Below are 15,129 nucleotides of genomic sequence, written 5' to 3' on the forward strand. Positions count from 1 at the left end.
ATAATGCAGCCGGGGGTCCCCAGAAGCTGAAGGGCTTTAGATGCCTGGAGATGGCTTCTCAGCTATTTCCAGGCACATTTTTGTGATCTTCAAAAGCCAAATTACACTACAAATTGAATCTAACTTATGAGAAAATGTCCGAAGATTCAAGAAAAACATGCTTGAAGTTCGACGAAAACAGTAGCGCACAGGTCAGTTCCATGTCTAGAAAAAAGTACGGACGGGGCGGGCGGGCAAGGCTGTGTTCCAGTTGGTTACAGCTTACTGGGACTCCTATACAGGTACTATAATAACGCTCATGAAACATTTATGTCAGCAATGACTATACCATGTTTGTAATAAGTCTATAAGAAATTTAGTAATTAACAACACAACTATTCTTACATCATAGAGTTAAAATTTTGAGGACGAGATTCCAACTTTGTAACCAAATGACTTTCAGAACTAAACATGGTCATATCATTTGGCATTCGGACTAAAATCTGCTGGACGAGAACTTAGAAAATAAAAATTCCATTAAAATATAAATCTACATTGTACAAAGCGCATGACTATGACCGTCATTTTTATTATGAATGAAAAAATGCACATAACATAATCGCTGATTGGCAGTTTGGCACTGAACATAATACTGTAGTGCAAAGTTTCATGTAAACTGAACGCTTAGGCCCTGTCCACACAGCAACGAATTCAGGTGAATCTGATAAAATTGTTTATCGTTTCGGCCTGGCGTCCACACGGCACCGGCGTTTTGGGTGCCCCAAAACGATATTTTTTGAGAACGGGTTCCACAGTGGAAAAATCTGGCAACGGCGCCGTTGCGAAGTCGTCTGGATGAGTAGAACGGATTTGTTTAAGATGACATCACAACCACATGACTAGAACAAGCAGCACTCTCGCTGTTTTGTATGAAACACTGCATTGCATTCACTTTTGTATACAGCTTTTCTTTTAAATAAACAAGTAACTGAACCATTTCTTGAATTTTTTATTTTTTTTTATTGGATAAGACTGCTTTTCAAAATGTTCACACACAATATAAAAAGTTATATAAATTTATATAAAAATGCTTTTCAAAATGTTCACACACAATAAGAAAATTAAGTTATGGGCAATTCCATGTAAATGTCAACCTCACAGGAGATCCCAAATTTCAAACTAAACAATCTAAATAAATAAATACATAAATAAATATTTTGATCACCTAATACATCACTGTCAGTCTTTCTTTCTTATAATGTAAAACCCAAGCTAAAATCAACTTTGATCATGTACAATTCTATATTATTGCCACAAGCCACAGAAATGTATGCTAAAATCCACAAAACAGCAAAACAAAATAGCCATCCTAAATATTATTTAAGAACTTTGATAGTTTTAGCTGATATTTAGAGAGTTTTTCAAAGGGTTATGGTGGTTAAATTGCTGATTTTCTAAACATATGCCATGTCTATTTCAGACGTGTCACATCCATAACGGAATTTCGTCACATCCATAACGCTGACTTTTTTCCTTCCGAAACTCTGCATGAAATACAAAATATTTTAAACAAAGATTTTTTTTTAATATTCACCTTGGACCCCTCTATCAAATGGATATCTCCATTTCGACATTAGGTTTACAATTTCACAGAGTTTGATAAAAATGTACAGTCACCCAAGAAAAGTGATACTTTTTCTGTCACATCCATAACGCATCTTTTATTGGCATTTCCTGGCATGCCCTAGATGTACTATGGGAATTGTTCTTGTTCTATCACTTCTCCAGTATGGTACAGCCTTAAAATATGCAACACCTGTTTAAATACTGGGAGACGATAAAACATGCACTGGGTCATTTGTTGCCATTTTGAGTTCAAGTGTCACGTCCATAACGCTGGAATTGCTCACATATAAAACTATGCACACTAATAAAACTAATTTGTGATGCCTCACCGAATCCAGGGACACATGTCGGCCGAAACGAATCCAAGATGATCGCAAAAGAAGCATTTTTTTTTTTTTCGAAATTTGTGATTTTCGTTTTTTTTCCATCATGTGCAAGTTGAGATCTTGAAGAATGCAATCAGTATTTCAGATAATAGATTGTTTTGTTGGAAAAGCATACATTTTTTATTGCAAATTGTCTCGTTTTTGTCAGGACTGTAGCCTGCTGGGGGGTGTGGGTAAATTACCATATGGGCCATTCACATGATGATTTAAGTCTTTTTTTTGTTTGTTTTTTTTCTTCGCAAATCAGCTGTATGATACGAGCTGAGCTCGTGGCTACTTAAGCTGCATACAGGCGTGTAATTTCACTATGGAATGAGCAAGCTAAACAGAGCGCAGAGGAGCTGAAACACCGCGAAGCAAACACACACGGTATTTACATCGGAGATAACCATTTCTAGCAAAAAAAAAAACAACCAAAAGGAAGCTAGGATTACATTCCATCGGAGGCATTGGTGTGTGCAAGGCGCCGTTTCTCTTTCTGATGGGGTAAGTTTATTAATCTAAGGCTGTGTGGTTATTTTTGCATGTAACGGAGAGTGTTGTGGTTTGGTTAAGCCTAGGTCACGACCGGACGTACGATTTTTTGGCCGTGTGATTTTTGGCGTTTCCCAAACCGCTGCTTTTTTTTTTTTTTTTTTTTTGTTCACGGAGAAAGACGCGCGTTGGCCGTAAGTTTGTCTTGCAACCTGAAAAAAACGTAAGCGCCCGTAGAGTTTGTTTGACATGACAATGAACCTCTGCGGCCGGTCTGCGGCTCGAAAATCAGCACATCACACGCGCGCTCTCGTGCGTTTCATGCGCGCTCTCGTGCGTTTCTTGCGTTTTTTGCATGTAGACCGGCCGTAGGAGCGCGTACTGTACGGCCGGTTGTGACCGAGGCTTTACATGAAACTAGTGTTGTGTTAGTTGTGTCATCATTGTGCTATCTTTCTTTCTTACGGTGTGAGTAATTTTTCAACCACAAAACGTTAAAGTATACTTTAGGACTTATTTTTGTACTTCATAATTGTGTTGGGCATACTTTGCATGGAAGGAAAATTGACATGGTGATCTTTGTTTACATGAAAGTAGCATCGTGCTCGTAGGGGGTAGGGCTTTCCTTAATGTCATGCAGATGAGCACCATTATGTGCCCGCCCTACACCCAGAGTAGCTGAGATGGAAAACTTTGAGGGCGATTTTCTCCCTTTTCTGTTTTAAGAGGTATACACTTTCAAAAGGCCACACATTCTTCAAATATTGTCAGATCTCCACATGGAAGGCATCATTGGGAAGCTTAGAAACTGTCCTTTCTGAATCTGTCAATAGCTCAAAATGCCCCCGGGCCGACATGTGTCCCTGGATTCTGGATTTGGGCACATTTGTACACACAGAAGGCACGATTTCCTCGTGTAGTCGCAGCCATCTTCTTCTTGTTGTTGTGTGTTTGTTCCTGTGAGCGCTTCATGCCGGGTAGAAGAAGGGGTTTATGCGTGTAACAGACGTTGCGTTGTGTTGTTCACCAGTCTTTTTATTCTGAAGAAATGAGACACAAATACACTGCTGAGGACGGGCTGCAAACGTCCAGTGGCATTGGCGCTTACATTTCCAAAACGAACTGAAAGAGGCCAGCGCTTCGTTCCCATAACTACCTGCTCTCTTAAAGGGCCAGCGCAGAATTTCCCCACCACTACACACAATGGCAAGTGGAAAAAAATAAACCCGTTACATGCGCATGCGTCCTACTTCTTCTTCTATTGTTCTGGTGTCTCCGATGGGACCGTCTTACAGCGCACGTAGAGGTGTGGCATGTGTATTGCATCGTTTTCAGCAAGCGTTGCGTTGCCATATGAACCTGATATTTTACTGATCCGTTGCCCATGCGGACGCGATATTTAAATTTTTTTTTTTACCCGCTAAAAAAAAATCTCATTGCCGTTGTCGTGTGGATGTAGCCTTAATCAACCAACTGGAACAATCGGATACCGTTAACCCAAAAAATATTAGTTCAACTACACCGTGCAATAAAAACACCAGTGAATACTGAGTGGATTATTGTCTTATTCAGTGTGCCACTCGGGGAGAAGGAGGTGCCTGGGAATTTTAGCGGGGCAAGGACCGTCGGTGGCCGAGTTATGAACCTTTAAAGTCGCTCCCACGGGGGCCCCTGTTTCACAGGCCATGCTATGACACACAGTGGCGCTTGAAGGCTTGTGAATCCTTTAGAATTTTCTATATTTCTGCATAAATATGACCTTAAACAACATCAGATTTTCACACAAGTCCTGAAAGTAGATAAAGAGAACCCAGTTAAACAAATGAGACAAAAATATGATATAAAAAAGGCCGCTCCATTTATTTCTCCTTTGCTTTTTGTTTTTCAAACCCCTCTCTCCTTTTATCTCCTGTCTTTCACGCTTATTTTTTCTTCTGTTTCTGCTTTTTCTGTTCTCTCTTTCTTGCTTTCCTTCTGTCGTCACTTCTTTTTATTTTTTCTTTCGTTCCATCTTCTCGCTTGCTATTCCCCTTCTTGCACTTTTTCCTTCGACCTGATTCAGTTTCAGCCCGGAAACAAAAACGCACATTTGTTCCATTTTAATTTTTTTTTTCTTTTGTTCGTTCTTCATTTCCATCAAGCTATCTTTCATTCTCTGTTCTCTCTCTCTCGCTGTATTTCTCTTATGCTGCCTTTCATTCTATCTGCTCTTTTCCTCTCTTCTCTCTTTCCCATCTTCCTATCCTTCTTCTCTCTCTTTTGCTCCATTTATTTCTCCCTTGCTTTCTTTGTTTTTCAAACCCCCCTCTCTCTCTCATCTTTCATGCTGCCTTTTTTCCTTCTCTCTTTCTGCATTTTGTCTTGCGCTCTTGCTTTTTCTGTTCTCTCTCTCGTTCTTGCTTTCCTTCTGTCTTCACTTTGTAATTTTTTCTTTCTTTCCATCTTCTCGCTTGCTATTCCCCTTCTTCTTCCAGTTTCAGCCCGGAAGCAAAAGCACATTTGTTCCACTTGTTGAGTAATGTTTGTGTTTATGGACAGTAACGATTCGAGCCCTGGGCGATGTGGACACGGTGCTGTGGAACTCCTCGTGCTCAGAGCTGCCCCCTGTGGAGAGCGTGAGCGAGGAGAACCCCATAATGGATTCTGTGTGCAGCATGTGGTGTTTACGATCAGCGGCTTTCTTTATGAGCGAGCGGCAGTGAACGGAGTTTGGCGCGAGGGATTTGTGTTAATAGGCGACATCCTCCTAGAGTTTCGCTGATCGTTAAATCAGTATGGAAACGATGAAGTCGGGGTGAGGTGAGGTGCAGTTCGCAGAAAACATCAAAACCATACCGGAATGTGGAAACTCGTACAAGAGATTTCTGAATGAATGTTTGTATAAATGCCTGAGTGTGGCTTTACTCTGCATTTCCACTTGACTGAATGCAGCTCCACTGATCTAAACGGAATAAAATAAACAAAATGCACGAAACCAGGAGTTTGGCACAAACGTATTTAAAAATGGAGCACAGACGTACAACCCCGATTCCAAAAAAAAGTTGGGACAAAGTACAAATTGTAAATAAAAACGGAATGCAATAATTTACAAATCTCAAAAACTGATATTGTATTCACAATAGAACATAGACAACATATCAAATGTCGAAAGTGAGACATTTTGAAATTTCATGCCAAATATTGGCTCATTTTGAAATTTCATGACAGCAACACATCTCAAAAAAGTTGGGACAGGGGCAATAAGAGGCTGGAAAAGTTAAAGGTACAAAAAAGGAACAGCTGGAGGACCAAATTGCAACTCATTAGGTCAATTGGCAATAGGTCATTAACATGACTGGGTATAAAAAGAGCATCTTGGAGTGGCAGCGGCTCTCAGAAGTAAAGATGGGAAGAGGATCACCAATCCCCCTAATTCTGCGCCGACAAATAGTGGAGCAATATCAGAAAGGAGTTCGACAGTGTAAAATTGCAAAGAGTTTGAACATATCATCATCTACAGTGCATAATATCATCAAAAGATTCAGAGAATCTGGAAGAATCTCTGTGCGTAAAGGTCAAGGCCGGAAAACCATACTGGGTGCCCGTGATCTTCGGGCCCTTAGACGGCACTGCATCACATACAGGCATGCTTCTGTATTGGAAATCACAAAATGGGCTCAGGAATATTTCCAGAGAACATTATCTGTGAATACAATTCACCGTGCCATCCGCCGTTGCCAGCTAAAACTCTATAGTTCAAAGAAGAAGCCGTATCTAAACACAATCCAGAAGCGCAGACGTCTTCTCTGGGCCAAGGCTCATTTAAAATGGACTGTGGCAAAGTGGAAAACTGTTCTGTGGTCAGACGAATCAAAATTTGAAGTTCTTTATGGAAATCAGGGACGCCGTGTCATTCGGACTCCAGAGGAGAAGGACGACCCAAGTTGTTATCAGCGCTCAGTTCAGAAGCCTGCATCTCTGATGGTATGGGGTTGCATTAGGGCGTGTGGCATGGGCAGCTTACACATCTGGAAAGACACCATCAATGCTGAAAGGTATATCCAGGTTCTAGAGCAACATATGCTCCCATCCAGACGACGTCTCTTTCAGGGAAGACCTTGCATTTTCCAACATGACAATGCCAAACCACGTACTGCATCAATTACAGCATCATGGCTGCGTAGAAGAAGGGTCCGGGTACTGAACTGGCCAGCCTGCAGTCCAGATCTTTCACCCATAGAAAACATTTGGCGCATCATAAAATGGAAGATACGACAAAAAAGACCTAAGACAGTTGAGCAACTAGAATCCTACATTAGACAAGAATGGGTTAACATTCCTATCCCTAAACTTGAGCAACTTGTCTCCTCAGTCCCCAGACGTTTACAGACTGTTGTAAAGAGAAAAGGGGATGTCTCACAGTGGTAAACATGGCCTTGTCCCAACTTTTTTGAGATGTGTTGTTGTCATGAAATTTAAAATCACCTAATTTTTCTCTTTAAATGATACATTTTCTCAGTTTAAACATTTGATATGTCATCTATGTTCTATTCTGAATAAAACATGGAATTTCGAAACTTCCACATCATTGCATTCCGTTTTTATTTACAGTTTGTACTTTGTCCCAACTTTTTTGGAATCGGGGTTGTAAATCCGTGGCTGTTTTTCCGAATAGATTTAAGTTTACGAGTAAGCAGTCATCCTCTGTGAAGTGATTTTGAGATAATAACTCTGTTTTGTCGTGTCTTTCGCCAGCGGTGAAGAGGCTGATGAAGGAAGCAGCTGAACTCCGAGATCCCACTGAGCACTATCACGCCCAGCCTCTGGAGGTGAGCTTCGGGGATGGGAGCGCGCGTGTGTGTGTGTGTGTGTGTGTGTGTGGTGGGAGGGGGGGAACGCAATCAGGCCTTTTGTGAGCAGAAGCACTTCTGCGCTTCAGAGCATTGCACTCAAAATAAACCGCCTCAGTGGCAAACACTGCTCATTGTGAATAAAGATGGATTTCAGTCCTGCCTCGAGAGCGCAATAGTGAAGGAAATAAGGTCGAAAGGTTAAAAACATGTCCAATCCATTTCAAGTGTCCTGCAAAATTGCACTTTGTTCTGACAAACAAGGTTTAAAACATCGTCACATGTTTGGGATGTGCTGTTATTGGAAATGACTCCACTTTCTCCGTGTTGTGGATTACTTTCCTGTAACCCTGTGCCCTGCTGCGCTTTTATTCCTCCTCCAGTCCTGTGCAGAACTCTTAGGCACATGTAAAGAAATGCTGTCGACCAAAAACGGCTTAAAAATAATATAATGTTTCAGTATTTAAAGAAAAAATAAATACTATGAAGAGTAAGCAGTAAGGCATGGTAAATAAATAAGTAAATGAAAGGACGTCAGTATTTGGTGTGAGACGAGGATCTTCCAGAACCAGCCACAGTTCTTCTGGACACTTTCGCTACGTTCACACTGCAAGGCTTAATGCTCAATTCCGATTTTTTGTGAAATCCGATTTTTTTGTGAGGTCGTTCACATTAACAAATATATGCGACTTGTATGTGATCCTCAGTATGAACGAAAAGCGACCTAAAAGTGTTCCGCATGCGCATTGCAGGATACGACGACGTCACACGCAGTGAGCATGGCCAGTGTTTACGTAAGTAAAACCGCCCGGTTGCGGTATGACTCATCCAATCTAGCTTGAATAGCTGCATCCCCCCAAATGGAAATCAGCTCCCTAACCTCTGCGTCCTTCCATTGAGAAGATTCAGAACCTTCACAGCCCGAAGCATCCCTCGCATTGATGTCATGCGCAGGGGCGGAGATACGTTTTTAGAACTGGGGGGGGACAAAAAACTGGGGGGGACAAAGCTGCCAGCAAACCAACCCCAACATGCCTGTCAAGCTTGTTGTTAGTAACCATAGCAACCAAGCTCGAGCTCGCAACCTGTGCAGTCTGCGCAGCTCAACCAACCGAATATCAGTCTTTGTTTTGTTTTATGTGAGTTGTTGCAACTATGTATACACTGCTGTGCACCTCAATAAACCGAATGGTAATTAGTCTTTTGATTTTTCCGTGAGGTTTGCCTTATGCAAAGAAAGACAGCATAGACGTTTTTTCCTCCCTATAAGTGGGGGGGACCGAACGAGGTGAATTTAAATATGACTCGTCCCACCCTCTATCTGCGCCCGTGATTATGCGCCATGTTGTTGTAACTTTTTTTGAGAGACCCGCCGCCTACTTCAGCGCAGAATAGTGACGTTTGTGGCTTGTTGATGACGTGCAAGTCGGATGAATGCGACCTGGCGGTTCAGACTGAAGTCGCATATGAAAAGAGCGGATAGGAATCGGAATTAGCACCACATATCCAAACGGCCTGGGTCGGATTTGAAAAAATTGGATCTGTGTCGTTCATATTGTCAATAAAAGATCGGATACAGGTCACATATGGGCGAAAAGATCGGATTTGAGTCACTTCAGCCTGCAGTGTGAACGTAGCCTTTGACTTTCGCTCTCGCGTCTTCATTTTGCACCAAAACCCAGCAGCTTTCGTTATATTTTCTTTTCTAATCTGAAAAGTGCTCTCTTATGGAATCTGACACTCAGACCTCAGACGCAAACTTTTTTTTTCCCCCCCTTTTGTGCTGGAAAGCGAACGTTTGGACTCGATAATGTGGAAGCCATAAAATAGAAATCTTTAACAAAAGTTTGTATGGAAAAAAAACAAAACACAGGGGGCCTTAGACTTTTGCTCAGGGTTGTATATTGAGTATTCTCCCATGTTTGTCCATGTATGAGCGTTTCTGTGAATACTGAGAAATTTGATGTGGGCAGTTTGGCAGAAATGAAGTATGTTGGGTTTTGGTGTAAATGCTGCCTTCCCCAGCCCAGGAGAAAGGGCCGCAGCAGAGCCGCGCGCAACCGCTTTATTATTATTATTTTTTTAATAGCAGGAACACCGGATTTGACACCCATGGACACTGATAGGCAGTCGTCTGTCTGTCTGTCTGTCTGTGTCTCTTTGTCTGTCTTTCTGTCTATCTCACTCTCCCTCTGTCTGTCTGTGTGTCTATATCGGTCGGTCTCTTTCAGTCTCTCCCTCTTTCTGTCTATCTATCTCTGTCTCTATCTCAATCTCTGTCTCTCTCCCTCTCTGTTTGCCTATCTATCTGTCTGTGTCTCTCTGTCTATCTCTCTCTCTCCCCCTCTGTCTGTGTCTATATCTGTCTATCTCTCCCTGTGTCTGTCTCTCTCTCCCTCTGTCTGTCAAAATATGTCTCTCTCTTTATCTCTCTCCCTCTGTCTGTCTGTCTCTCAAGCTCTCTCTCCCTCTGTCTGTCTATATCTATCTATCTCTGTCTGTCTCTCTCTCTCCCTCCCCCTCTGTCTGGCTGTCTCTATCTATCTATCTATCTATCTATCTATCTATCTATCTATCTATCTATCTATCTATCTATCTATCTATCTATCTATCTGTCTCTCTCTTCCTGTTTGTCTGTAGTTGTCTATCTATCTGTCTCTCTCCCTGTCTGTCTGTCTCTCTCCCTGTCTGTCTGTCTCTCTCCCTGTCTGTCTATCTCTCTCTTCCTGTTTGTCTATATCTGTCTATCTATCTCTCAATCTCTCTCTCCCTCCCTCTGTCTATATCTATCTCTCTGTCTGTCTCTCTCTCCTCCTCTGTCTGGCTATCTCTGGCTGTCTCTCCCTGTTTGTCTATATCTGTCTCTCTCTCTCTCTCTCTGTCTGTCTGTCTCTCCCTGTTTGTCTATATCTGTCTATCTCTCAATCTCTCTCTCCCTCTGTCTGTCTGTCTGTCTGTATCTCTCTCTCCCCCCCTCTGTCTGGCTATCTCTGTCTGTCTGTCTATCTCTCCTATCTATCTCTGTCTGTCTGTCTCTTCCTATGTCTGTCTGTCTCTCTCTCTCCCCCCTCCCTGTCTGTCTGTCTCAATCAATCGGAATTTCCAATTTAACATAAATTGAAGACTAGAAAGAAAAGACGCCACAGCTAATGATGCCTCGGTCTCATAGAGGCTAGATGTAGCCAGAGTTGGACTAAGCTCGGCCTGTTACGTTTGTCTAGAATTTTGGCTTCATCAGTAGACCTTGTTTGTGGAATTGTAGCCTGCACTGCAGTATCCAGCAGTGTTAGCAATGCTAAATCTGCCTTAAAGTTGGCGTCACGTAGTTGACAAATTTTGGCCTTTTGGGCTTGCCATGTCTATTGGGATCAACTTCTTATCGCCCAGGGTCATGTGGGTGAAGGGAGTGGGCTGCCACTTTGTTTCATCATACTGACTACTTACCACAGTTAATCACGCAGATGTAATCACCGTCACATAGTTGACACGTTAAAAAATGGTACGCTTCAGTTTTTACACACACAAAAAAAACACATACCAAAAGCAGTACACACAATTGTGTGTATGAGATGTTGTTCTGTTGCCCTTCCTGCCAGATAACATGAGGCAGGCGAACCTTGTGTCTGAGTAACCGTTGCAACGCTGGGGCTGAACTCAACACTGTCACAGAGTTGACCGCAAGTTCGTGGGACACCTACTTTGGCTGAGCTGCAGTCGAAATGATTAAAAGCTACATGAAGTTGAGTTGTATTTTCTTTAAACACACTCGTATCCATGACATGCGCAGAGAGTAATCTTGTCTGCTGGCTTTCAGTGGAGAAATAACACTGTTGTTATTGCAAACCAAGGTTGCAGGTGGGACAAGTTAAGTTGGTCATTTTCATACTTATTTCGATTTTTTTCCAACAACTAAGAAATATCAGAGAGGTCTGCTGAATTTTTTCACAGTAGGCCCCAGGGAGTTCTTGCTGTATGGACAGGTTTTGGATCTCTCCCCATTACACAGGCCTAGAGATGGCTCTGGGGGGGACACATTTCTCAGTATTCACAGAAACCCTCCCATGTCTCCGTGTCCTCCTCAGGATAACCTCTTCGAGTGGCACTTCTCAGTGCGCGGGCCTCCAGATTCGGACTTCGACGGAGGGATCTACCATGGCCGCATCGTTCTTCCTCCCGAGTATCCAATGAAGCCACCAAGCATCATCCTCCTCACTGTAAGTCATTTTTCTCACCTGAAATCACTTTCCCAATGTCTAAAAATGGTAATAAATATATATAATTTTATTTTTTTGGAAGGAAAAAAAAAAGAGAATTTTATTTCCAAAAAAAAAAGAATTTAAATGTTCCTTTTGTTAAATAAATAAATAAATAAAAACCTTTATTTTCTTAATAAGCAGCAATAATTATTTACGCAGACTTGTAGAGGTTGGAGTACAACCCCGATTCCAAAAAAGTTGGAACAAAGTACAAATTGTAAATAAAAACGGAATGCAATGATGTGGAAGTTTCAAAATTCCATATTTTATTCAGAATAGAACATAGATGACACATCAAATGTTTAAACTGAGAAAATGTATCATTTAAAGAGAAAAATTAGGTGATTTTAAATTTCATGACAACACCACATCTCAAAAAAGTTGGGACAAGGCCATGTTTACCACTGTGAGACATCCCCTTTTCTCTTTACAACAGTCTGTAAACGTCTGGGGACTGAGGAGACAAGTTGCTCAAGTTTAGGGATAGGAATGTTGACCCATTCTTGTCTAATGTAGGATTCTAGTTGCTCAACTGTCTTAGGTCTTTTTTTGTCGTATCTTCCGTTTTATGATGCGCCAAATGTTTTCTATGGGTGAAAGATCTGGACTGCAGGCTGGCCAGTTCAGTACCCGGACCCTTCTTCTACGCAGCCATGATGCTGTAATTGATGCAGTATGTGGTTTGGCATTGTCATGTTGGAAAACGCAAGGTCTTCCCTGAAAGAGACGTCATCTGGATGGGAGCATATGTTGCTCTAGAACCTGGATATACCTTTCAGCATTGATGGTGTCTTTCCAGATGTGTAAGCTGCCCATGCCACACGCACTAATGCAACCCCATACCATCAGAGATGCAGGCTTCTGAACTGAGCGCTGATAACAACTTGGGTCGTCCTTCTCCTCTTTAGTCCGAATGACACGGCGTCCCTGATTTCCATAAAGAACTTCAAATTTTGATTCGTCTGACCACAGGACAGTTTTCCACTTTGCCACAGTCCATTTTAAACGAGCCTTGGCCCAGAGAAGACGTCTGCGCTTCTGGATCATGTTTAGATACGGCTTCTTCTTTGAACTATAGCGTTTTAGCTGGCGACGGCGGATGGCACGGTGAATTGTGTTCACAGATAATGTACTCTGGAAATATTCCTGAGCCCATTTTGTGATTTCCAATACAGAAGCATGCCTGTATGTGATGCAGTGCCGTCTAAGGGCCCGAATATCACGGGCACCCAGTATGGTTTTCTGGCCTTGATCCTTCCGCACAGAGATTCTTCCAGATTCTCTGAATCTTTTGATGATATTATGCACTGTAGATGATGATATGTTCAAACTCTTTGCAATTTTACACTGTTGAACTCCTTTCTGATATTGCTCCACTATTTGTCGGTGCAGAATTAGGGGGATTGGTGATCCTCTTCCCATCTTTACTTCTGAGAGCCGCTGCCACTCCAAGATGCTCTTTTTATACCCAGTCATGTTAATGACCTATTGCCAATTGACCTAATGAGTTGCAATTTGGTCCTCCAGCTGTTCCTTTTTTGTACCTTTAACTTTTCCAGCCTCTTATTGCCCCTGTCCCAACTTTTTTGAGATGTGTTGCTGTCATGAAATTTCAAAATGAGCCAATATTTGGCATGAAATTTCAAAATGTCTCACTTTCGACATTTGATATGTTGTCTATGTTCTATTGTGAATACAATATCAGTTTTTGAGATTTGTAAATTATTGCATTCCGTTTTTATTTACAATTTGTACTTTGTCCCAACTTTTTTGGAATCGGGGTTGTAAATTGTAATAACCTATTAGCTAAAATATTCCTTTTATTCAAAATGAAAAAGGTTAATAACAAATAGTCTTTTTCTGAATAAATCTTTTGTATTACCTCCATCTGCTTCTCTTTTCTTTAGCGTTCGGCAGTCTGTAAAAAACAAAACAAGAGAGCTCTGATTTCTTGTTTTTTCCATTTTAGATCTGTTTTTTATGTTTTCACAGCATTAGAGCTGTGTTACTTCCGCCTGTGGGGAAGTTATGTGCATTCCCGCTATTTAAATAATATTGGCTGACTTTTTTTTTTTGTGGTATATCAGGTATATTCCATTCAGCTACTTGTCTATCTGATACACCATGAAAAAGCCATTATTATTATTATTATTATTATTATTATTATTATTATTATACGTATTCTTTTCGGGTGTTTAACGCATGTTTCTCTTTCAAAATTTTCTCAAAATCTTCCATATTTAACGAAGCAAACCTGGCAGCCATGTTTGTTTACAAATTGTCAGTCACTCGCTAGCGCGGAAGTTTTACATCTCCGACGTGTGACGTCATGTCTTGACAACCATGCAATATCGTAAACCATATTCAACGCTTGTTCTCCGTTGGGTAGAGTGATTGTAATATACGTAGGATAAGCGATATGCTAACAATATTGCATGCTATCGAACCAAATGAATGAAACCCGCTAGAAGGGAGTAGAACACGTTTTTATTCCAAGGAAAAAGTGTCCAGTATGTATAATAATGTGCGTTATAGTACAGTTTGCTGTCTAAGCAACACAGTTACAGCTAGGAGAAGCTAAGATATTACGCGCAGCCTGATAATCATGATTCTTTTTTTCATTGATTCGAATAGTCATAAATTCTTATCGCCATTTATTGTCGCGTTATCTATACCGAATACACCAGCCCTGTGAGTTCTTATGATGCTGCCAGTCAGTTAATAATAATAATAATAATAATAATAATACAGTCCCTGACAAAAGTCTTGTCGCTTATCCATTTTGTAGAAACAACAGCTTATAACCTGACTTTTAATTAATCCATTGGTTTTAGAAATGGCTCATATGAAAGCTAAAACCCTCCCAAATTATGTTTAATACACTAAAATAAATTTGCTTCACTGAAGAAAGATCGATCATTTAATGAACACAGAAAGGTCAGATTTTGGCAAGACAAAAGTTTTGTCGCCTACAGAGAGTAATGTGAAAATTGAACAAATAATTTACTTCAAATACAAAAATATGTTGCATAACATCAGTGAAGTAAGTAGTGGTGCTGTGAGATCCATATTTAATATCTTGTATGACTTCCATGAGCTTGAAGGACTGAGCGGTTTGACAATGATTCATACAATTTATTGATGAAGTTATCAGGAATAGCATAGAAAGCAGTCTTACATGCCTCCCAGAGTTCATCAAGATTCTTTGGTTTCGTCTTCCATGCTTCCTCTTTCATTCTACCCCAGACATGCTCAATGATGTTCATGTCTGGTGACTGGGCTGGCCAGTCCTGGAGCACATTGATCATCTTCGCCTTGAGGAACTTTGATGTAGAGATAGAAGTATGCGATGGAGCACCATCCTGCTGCAAAATTTGACCCCTTTTATGGTTGGGAATGTAAGAGGTAGCTAATACTTCTTGATATTTTAGGCTATTGATATTGCCTTCCACCCTGCAAATCTCTCGCACACCCCCATACTGGATGTAACCCCAAACCATGATTTTTCTGCCACTAAACTTAAAGGGCTGATGACACAAACATGACTCTATGCAATTTCTTAAATAAACTATACAACAT

General features: G+C 41.1%; 1 protein-coding gene across 2 annotated transcripts in view; it reads left to right on the top strand.

The window, feature by feature from the left end:
* The window catches only part of LOC132881483 (gamma-aminobutyric acid receptor subunit rho-2-like), a 164,826-nt gene that overhangs the window by 37,797 nt on the left and 111,900 nt on the right, over positions 1-15,129 (top strand). For both annotated transcript variants that reach the window (XM_060913977.1, XM_060913979.1), the window contains 2 exons: positions 7,200-7,273; positions 11,377-11,508. In XM_060913977.1, the coding sequence (XP_060769960.1) occupies positions 7,200-7,273; positions 11,377-11,508 (206 nt within the window). The remainder of the gene's footprint in view (positions 1-7,199; positions 7,274-11,376; positions 11,509-15,129) is intronic.

This window comes from Neoarius graeffei, chromosome 2 (genome assembly GCF_027579695.1).
Source record: "Neoarius graeffei isolate fNeoGra1 chromosome 2, fNeoGra1.pri, whole genome shotgun sequence".
NCBI lineage: Eukaryota > Metazoa > Chordata > Actinopteri > Siluriformes > Ariidae > Neoarius > Neoarius graeffei.